Genomic DNA, 9,404 nt, shown 5'->3' on the forward strand with positions numbered 1-9,404 from the left:
TAGAGTCCATTTATCCTTTTGACAGTTATAACCGACCTTAATTTTGAAACAAAGTGAGTTATTTTCATAATATACTCTTTTATGTTCTCTTTTCTTTTATACCTCATTGAAACAAGACTCGCAATGAGAGTGCTTGTCTCAGTCTTTTCATTTTTAGCAAAACTTTTCTTAATTTTCTCAAGAAACTTCTTGGCATTGACTTCTTCAGATAGAGTGCCCCTGAAAGTTTTCAAAATTGCATGTTTCATAATCATAAGACTCATGTGTTTGGATCAATCTCACTTCTCATGGTTCTTTCTATCCTTAGCAGAACTTTTATCTGTGAGAGCAGGTGATTGATCATCTCAAAATGCAAGATACAAATTCATACACCCGAGAACAATCATAATGTTCTCTTTCTAGTTTTTGAAGTTTGTGTCATTCAAAACATGTATTGAATTAATGTTTGTAGATATTGTAAAAGCAGAAGCATTTACTGAATCAGGAATAAAACAAATACACACAACAAGCTCACCATCAATATACATATCAACATGCATCAACTTTAATTAACAAATTCAAACTAAGGTGAACCCCACAACAAGATACCCAACACAACATTGACATTTAGTCTTTGAAAATAAATGTCAACTTGTAAGCGATACTCTTATTACAGTAATCAAACATGGACAATTAATCATGTCAAACAAAAAACCTTTCTTTGGACCAACTCATTGTTCATATAAAAAACTTGATAATCATTCCATATTCATTACTAAATGTATATTTGAACTCGGCCAAATAGTAATCTTTCTTTGGGTTGATCACTATTTGCATGAATTTTAAATGTACAATCATCTTAATATTTCAAATAAGTCAATCTACATAAGAGAGGTTACTTTGCTAACATATTGTTTCAATCAACTCATCTTAGAATATTAGACATTTATACCAAAAAAAATATCAAAGTTTGAATTTTATATTTATTTACATGCATATGTATGTATAAAAATATATAAATTCATAATCCAAATGATCATATCTAAATTGGATAAAAAATATCCGAAGTCAACCCACTAAAATGACCCAAAACAACCTTCACAAGCCCTCAAAATGGCAAACCTAATGGCTTGGATAAAAAAACTTTTTAGATCCAAAACTCATAAATTAAAGAGCCTAGGGCTAAAGCCGATGGATTGTGTCACACCAGACCCAATCCAAATCTGACTGAATATCTTAAAACAAGAGGAAGAGGGGTGGGTGAGCCCAATGGGTTGGGTCAGGCCTGACCCATCCCGGCTCCCGCATACCTGGTTACAAGGGAAAAAGCGGGCATGCCCAACAGGTTGGGTCAGACCTGACCCGACCCGACTCGGGTCTGGCCCCGCATAACCTTGACATAATTAGGGTCGGGCGGAGGCCAGGCTAGGCCAGACCTGCCGTCGTCGGGTCTTAACCGCCCGATGGTGGCTAGGGCGGTTAGTCGGCCCCAACCAACCATCGCTGAACATCAACACGACATCCGACGAGGGCCGTTTGGCCCTCCCTGTCGCGGGGGATGCACTGGGGAAGGTCGTCCAACCTTCCTCCTCTACCTCCTTACTGTGTTTCGCCGAACAATGTCTGGTGATTAGCCATACGCCTTCCGTTGATCTTACCCATTGCTGGAAGGAGGAGGGGGCCGTCGAGTCTCTTTTGTCTTTGGTGAGTAACCGGGGAGGGTCGTTTGGCCCTACTACCTCTCCTTCTCTTTTCTATGCAGGCACCTGATGGTGCCTGCGCACAACCAAATGACGTCCAACAGGTTGCCCAACATCGTTCGATGGCCTAGGGGCTATCGGAGGGGTTTGCCCCCCCCCTTAGATTGTCGGTCCCTCTGCCCTTCAAAAGCATTGTCGGCTCAATAGTGTTTTTTTGTTTGTTTAATAATCCCTAATGCCGATAGTCGGGGGGGGATTCGATGAGATTCTGATGACCCAAAACCAAGACAAAACTGAATCCTCGTGCCAAACAAAAGGGTTCTCGTGTAATAAAAAACCTTGAATATCTCAATGATTCAATGAGAACAAAGGGCACACATTTTTAGGAAAACTTAAAGAAATAATCCTTATTTATCCGTAATTTGTTCATGCTGAATCATTGTAAAAAAAATAAAAAATAAGCATAGTGCAAAAGCATACTCGATTCCATCATTATGATATTAGATCTTAATGGAGCTTTGATCTTTCAAAACCTCTATTAATAACTTTTTTTTGTTCTCTAAGAGGAGATAAAAAAAAAATCTATGATTTTGAAGACCATAACTTAATTGTAACCACCCCCATAATTTTCTTTTTAATTCAGTCTATTTGTAAAATAAAAAATTGATATATGTAACTATACATTATTATAATCATATTTTATAAAATGGCATATGATCGGATCGTATAAGATCACTTTATATTATATGAGCCTTCATCTTAAACAATTTATAAACAATTTATAATGTATCATCAATTAAGTATATGGGCCCATATAAATATCTAACATGAATGACATCAACCGCCATGAATTGCTTATATATAGAGGGAACCCTACGAAAATTTTGGGGGGCTGTTGATGCTGAACAGCATCTAACATGCAGAGTAGAGTAGACGGTTGAGAATATTTTATAGACACCTAGGGTGGTCGAATGCCGTTCATGGCATGGATGACTGGCATCCCAAGGACCGGAATCATCATCAGTGGTACTGCAGAATCTAGGCCTGCCCGTTTATTGGCGTGCAGACTACTCTTAACCATTTGATATCCTGGATGTGTCATTTCCGTATAACATTATAATAAATTTGTCATGGTGGCAAATGCCCCTCTCTCTCTCTCTCTCATGTGTCCGCTCTCGGATCTGAGGGTTCGGCATCGAACAAATGCAAGACTGTAGAACGGAGGGCACAAAAAACCATCGTAGATCATATAAAATTTGTTAAACAGTATACGCCTGCAAAATCTCTCTCTCTCTCTGACTGATTTCAAGAATTGACAATCTAAAATTGCTCGAGACCTTGGAGACAGGGTGTAACATTGCATAGGACAAGATCGTAATAGTTTTCTCTCAACAGTGTAGCTCCACACTGCAGAGGTCAGTGTAGTGTGCCATCACACCAGCTTACACATTCTTACCTAACAGAGACGATAACAGAGCGGATTGAGGGGAAGAAAATAGGAAAACAAAAAAGGAAGCACTAACTAACAATATCCAAATTAAAAAAGAAAATTGTTGTTTGAAACATCTCTCGTCTTATTTGTTGGCTACTACATCTCAAAAATCAATTATAACGGCGACACACACACAGAGAGCAAAATTCAACACTTCACATAGCACGATAGACGGCGATACAAGGGAGACAATTCTTCTCACTCATTGCAGATGAAAGCAAGAAGATGAATACATAAACGCATAGAAACAAGGAAAAGGAGGAAGTCCCAGGTCGCCCAGACCTTCTGATTCATCTTTATTGATGAAAATACGCTTGTCCTCTCTGAGCAACAATAGTACAGAAACGAGGCGTTGGCTGGTCAGTTCTGTTCGGTCATACAAAAAGAAGTTGCCCTAATCATTTCATCCTGAACACACCAAATTTCTCATTTTTTTTTTATCAGCCTCAAGGAGGGGGTAATAAAAAGAGAAAAAGTAACCGTTGGGAGGGAAAAGGAAGGGTGTAGAATAAAGAAAGAAAAGAAACATGCCCCAAAAGCGCCTCAATCTACGGACTACGAGACCCACGATGGCCGTGGACCATGTGAACAGCCATCCCTTCGGCATCAAAAATCAATCTAACCGTTGTACTAGGCACCAAACGCGTGCACCCCTACTCCTCTCTCTCTTCTTTTACATTGAACATTGTCAAATATTTGAGACCCCACGCAGGCAGACGGCGTGATGACCAACTCATCTTTTAATAGTTTTCTTGTTAATGGTGAGCCCACTAGAAACCCCCATAGCCACTGTTGGTTTCTCGTAATTTTACCACACGTCCTTCCCTTCTATAAATTACCCGTTTCATGCTGAGTCATTTCAGTGGTTCTTCCAACCCATCTCCCATGTGTGCATGGGTTCTCCGAATGATCCCTGACACACCATCCTTACTTTCATAATTTATATATTATTTACTCAGAGAGAGAGAGAGAGAGAGCACCACCCATTACCCAACAAGAGAAATATATAAAGAGCCTTTCTTCTGCTTCTGTCCTGCTGCCTCTGAAGCAAACCAAAATCATGGCATTCATGCGATCCTTCTTCCTCTCTATCTTGCACGTCTCTTTAATGGCTCTGTTCTGTGAGTCTCTGGCGAGGGAGACGTATATAGTGCGCATGAACAAAGCCCAAATGCCGCCCGTATACTCGTCGCACGCTCACTGGTACGCCGCCGAGCTCGAGGCCGTCTCGGGACCTGACTCGGCCGGAGACCGGGTTATCTATACGTACGATTCGGCTTTCCACGGCTTCGCGGCCTCGCTCGACCCGGAGGAGGTCGACGCCCTCCTGCGTTCCGACGCCGTCTACGGCGTCTACGAGGACGCGGTCTACCACCTGCACACGACTCGGACGCCGGAGTTCCTGGGTCTCGACCGGGACGAGAGTCTCTGGGACGGTCGCGTCCCGCCGGCGGGGTCAGACCCGTCGGCTATCCAGGACGTGGTGATCGGCGTGCTCGACACCGGCGTCTGGCCGGAGAGCAAGAGCTTCGACGACGCCGGCATGCGGCCCGTCCCGGCGCGGTGGCGCGGCGCGTGCGAGACGGGCCCGGACTTCATGCCCGGTCTCTGCAATCGGAAGCTAATCGGCGCGAGGAGCTTCGCCGGCGGGTACCTGACCGCGGTGGGCGGCGCGGCGGCCCGGAGGCAGCCAGCGGAGCCGGTGTCGCCGCGGGACCGCGACGGTCACGGCACGCACACGGCGTCGACGGCGGCGGGGTCGCGGGTGGCGAACGCGAGCCTGCTGGGGTACGCGAGCGGGACCGCGCGGGGCATGGCGGTCCGCGCTCGCCTCGCGGTCTACAAGGTCTGCTGGTCCAGCGGGTGCTTCAGCTCGGACATCCTCGCCGGGATGGACCGCGCCATCGACGACGGCGTCGACGTGCTCTCGCTCTCGCTCGGCGGCGGCACCGGGCCGTACTACCGCGACACCATCGCCGTGGGTGCCTTTGCCGCGACGGAGCACGGCATCTTCGTCTCCTGCTCGGCGGGCAACAGCGGCCCGGAGCCATCCAGCCTTGCGAACGTCGCGCCGTGGATCACGACCGTCGGCGCCGGCACCATCGACCGCGACTTCCCGGCCTACGCCGTACTCGGAGACCTCCGCGTCTTTGCCGGCGTGTCGCTCTACAGAGGGAGGGGGCTCGGTCGCAGGAGGGTCCGCGTGGTCTACACCGACACCAATGCCAGCAGCCTCTGCTTGCCCGGCTCGCTCGACCCGGCGGTCGTGCGCGGAAAGATCGTGTTCTGCAACCGTGGGTTGAACGCCCGCGTGGAAAAGGGGGCGGTCGTTCTGGCCGCCGGAGGGGTCGGAATGATCCTTGCCAATACGGCGGCGAATGGGGAGGAGCTCGTCGCCGACAGCCACTTGCTCCCGGCGGTCGCCGTCGGCAGGAGGGTCGGTGACCTCATCAGGGAGTACGTTCGGTCCGATCCCAATCCGACGGCCACGCTGCGTTTCCGGGGCACCGTGCTGGGGATCAAGCCATCGCCGGTGGTGGCGGCGTTCAGCTCAAGGGGACCGAATCTGGTGACGCCGGAGATTCTCAAGCCGGACCTGATCGGACCGGGAGTCAATATCCTGGCCGCTTGGTCGCCCGCGGTTGGACCCTCTGGACTCGCTAGGGACACCAGGAAGGCCCAGTTCAACATCATCTCAGGTGAAAATTACGTTCTCCTCTTTTTCCACACACACAAAAAAAAAAGGATCCCGTCCTTTGACAATAGGATACAAGTGATCCTGTGTCAATCCTAGCCATCCAGCTGATGCATCTGGACGGCTAGCATGGGTTCCACATCCAGGTGAGAATGTGGACCAATCCTAGCCATTGGTTGGACGGCTACGATTGAGTGTAGGGTGGAACCCATACTATGTCAAATGATGGGATCCGTTGTCTGTTTCGACCCTTGTTCTTCTAAAAAGCAAAGATGGTAATGGTTTGAAACTTTGAACCAAATCCATATATGCCGTCCTCTTTTTGAAGTTTTTTTCGTTGAAAAAGGCCACATTTGCTTTAGACCACTTCTGATGAAAGCGATAAAAAAAATTCTGATGGAAAATTTGACCACCTCTTTATGAAGCGTTTTTTTTTTTTACTTTAGAAAGTCGACATTTGCTTTGGGCCATGTTGTGATGTGGGGAAAAGTTTACATGGAAAAATTGAATCTCCCTATCATATGAAAAGCGTGGGATCCACGGGAGGAAAAAGTAGACCTCCACCACCACTATTTTTCTATTTCTCCACCTATTTAGGTGGAGCAAATTTTCACATTAGGGACTCAAAAAAAAATCACATGATTTTTTTTTCAATTGAGGGCATGTTTGGAAGCTAGAAGAATGTAGGAAAGTTTATGCAAAATAAAAAAAATCCATATGAAATTTTTGACCCTTCCAAACTAGAGAGACTTTTAGCTGAGAGAGTTTTTCCAAGTCTTGAAAAAATAAAAACAAGAACAGCTATTTGGAGTACCATTTTTCTCCCTTTTGGGTGTTTTGATGTATCTTCTTATCCTGAAAAACTAGATAAGTTACCAACGGGCTTGTCTGGTAGGAGCAGTTACTGCAAGTCACCTTGTATTGGGGACGTTGCAAGTTCGAATCCCAATGGTATCATTGTAGAACTGATAGGGATCTGCCTAACACCAGCTTGCCTTTTAAAAAAAACCGAGATAAGTTGCAATATTGCACTGTAGATCACTACGTGGGATTAGTGGGTGCATCCATAGACACCTTCTGAGGAAGGATACTTTTCAGGAAATAGAAGATGGTTTAATTTGAACGTTGGTTTTTGAGATTTGCACATATATCAAAGAGATGTGATCCGAGTCTAAATTTGTCGGTTTTGGTAAGGTTGAATACTTTGTTGCCTTCATAAAAGACAGTCTTTTGGGATTTCGGTAACTGTTAATTTTTTTTGTTTTGGGCCGTTAGGGGTGCTTTGTTTATTAATGGATTTGGATCTTGAATCATCCAGGCACCTCCATGTCATGCCCACACATCAGCGGGGTCGCTGCCTTGCTCAAGGCAGCGCACCCAGACTGGAGCCCGAGTGCAATCAGGTCCGCCCTCATGACCACGGCCTACACCGTCGATGACACCAGCTCTCCTCTGCAGGATGCCGCGACCAGGGCGCCGTCCACGGCCCTTGCCCATGGGGCGGGCCATGTCGACCCGCAGAAGGCTCTCTCCCCCGGGCTCGTCTACGACCTGACCACCCAGGACTACGTTGACTTCCTTTGCTCATTAAACTACACCGCTGTGCAAATCCGGGTCCTGACTCAACGGCCCAACTCGACATGCTCGCGGAAGCTCTCGGATCCGGGGCAACTCAATTACCCATCTTTTTCAGTGGTATTTGCAAGAGGGAAGAACACGGTCATGTATGGCCGTGAGCTCACGAATGTGGGCTCTGTCGGCTCGGTTTATCGCGTGACCGTGTCGAACCCGGCTGGGGTTCAAGTAACGGTCATGCCAGAGAGACTTGGTTTTAGAAGAGTGGGTGAGAAATTGAAGTACACAGTGACTTTCTCAGCAAAGAGGAGCGTTAGGGGTCAAAGAGCCTTTGGGTGGATTTCATGGTCAGACGGGCGACATGTTGTGAGGAGTCCAGTGGCTTTTAGTTAGACAGTTTAAGTGCCAAAGTGAACACATGAATGGCGTTTGGCTGCACCAGCGTTTGGAGAAAAAGTTTTTCTCCTCCTCTGAGAAGAAGAGGGGGGGTGGAGTTGGAGAGCAAGAAATTCTTTTCAAAGGAAAACAAAAGTAAAGGGAGAAGAGACCAGAATCCTGTACTTGTTTTTTTAACTCTAAATATGAAGTTTACCACTTTAGCTGTTCAAATGTAAGATGGAATTGACAGAAGTGAGGCAGGCCTGTCGAAGGGATGAGGTTTCTCACATCAACTTTGCTTTCCAAACATCAAATTTATTTGGGTTCGTTACCTTAAGTTATTCTCCTTCAAAACAAAATAAAACGATCGGTCCTTGGGAATGGGTCATGGAAAAATGCACTCCCACACACGAATCAAACATGAGCAAAAATGCGCGCACACACACACACATGACTTCACACATGATGGATAAAACTTAATTTAGCCGTAGGGATGTAATGGTTTGAATTCGGATCCAAACAGCCAAAACCCACATGATGCACTCCCACACACGAATCTGACTAATTGGATGTTGGCTAAATAGATTTTAATTTGAATTTGGATCCAAACAGCCAAAACTCACAGCAAATACGGTTTTTTACATGTAAATAGGGGTGGCAAAACCTGACACGACCCGCCAACCCGCCTCTTAGGCGGGTTCGGGTTGGGCTTAAGCCAACCCGTTTAATAAACGGGTCGACCCGCCTAACCCGTTTATTAAACGAATCGAGCTCAAGCAAGGGCTCAGGCTTATTATATTTAAACAAGCGAAGCTTGATCAAGTGTTTGAACTCAGTTAAGCTGGATTAAGCTGGGCTTTATATAGTTTTTCTATAAAGATAATACAAGCATATATTTCTTGACTAATGAGTAGGACGTTGGCTTGTACAGAGGCAGTGAGTTAGAATCCCGGCTCCTCCATATCACTGTTTTTTTTTTCTTTTTCTTTAAGTATAAAATGAGCTCAGCTTAAGTTTGAGCCGAGCTTGGCTCGAGTTTGACCCATACATTTTGTTGAAACCAGCTGAGCTTGACCATCCTAAGCTCGTTTCCTGTTCAACCCTACATGGAATAGCAGTTAATGTTTGTTTATTCTCCTGAACTACCATTACCATTACCTATGACTTAGATGCACATAGTTGTCATCAACAATGCTATATGCTGCCTCTTTAGGGTTGTTTGGTAAGGAGAGCTGGCATATTGTGTCAAGCTACTCCATTTGGCTGTACCATGTGAATTATTTGGTGATGATACTCATTTACTGAAGGCAAAGGAGAGACCAGATCCGTTTACATGTGAAAAAAACAGATCTGCTATGATTTTTTCACCATCCAAATTCGAATCCCAATTCAAATCCATCTAGCCAACATCCAGTTAGTCGAATACAGTATTGGCCACATCCGATCCGAATCTGAATAGTTTACATCCCCTACTCCCAGCCTTGATGAATTCCATGTGTCTGATCTGTCATGAGCATGGAGATTGGCTTCTCTAGGCAGTGCCTTAATTCCCATAAAGAAAGAGGTTAGTGAACATCATACCAAC

The 9,404-nt window shown here is 45.8% G+C and overlaps 1 protein-coding gene across 1 annotated transcript; it reads left to right on the forward strand.

Annotated features, from left to right (window-relative positions):
• Positions 1-3,627: 3,627 nt before the first annotated feature.
• Positions 3,628-7,897, forward strand: LOC149816123 (subtilisin-like protease SBT1.8). Its single transcript, XM_089987307.1, has 2 exons — positions 3,628-5,870; positions 7,185-7,897. The coding sequence occupies exons 1-2, from the start codon at positions 4,232-4,234 to the stop codon at positions 7,832-7,834; spliced, it is 2,289 nt and encodes a 762-aa protein (XP_089843433.1). The 5' UTR covers positions 3,628-4,231; the 3' UTR covers positions 7,835-7,897.
• The last annotated feature ends 1,507 nt before the right edge of the window (positions 7,898-9,404 follow it).

This window comes from Nuphar pumila, chromosome 14 (genome assembly GCF_984573655.1).
Source record: "Nuphar pumila chromosome 14, dmNupPumi1.hap1.1, whole genome shotgun sequence".
In the NCBI taxonomy this organism is placed as follows: Eukaryota; Viridiplantae; Streptophyta; class Magnoliopsida; order Nymphaeales; family Nymphaeaceae; genus Nuphar; species Nuphar pumila.

Coding starts and splice junctions, on each gene's coding strand:
- LOC149816123 (XM_089987307.1), top strand. CDS start 4,232: ATGGCATTCATGCGATCCTTCTTCCTCTCTATCTTGCACGTCTCTTTA. Junction 5,871..7,184: donor CCAGTTCAACATCATCTCAG/GTGAAAATTACG, acceptor TGAATCATCCAG/GCACCTCCATGTCATGCCCA.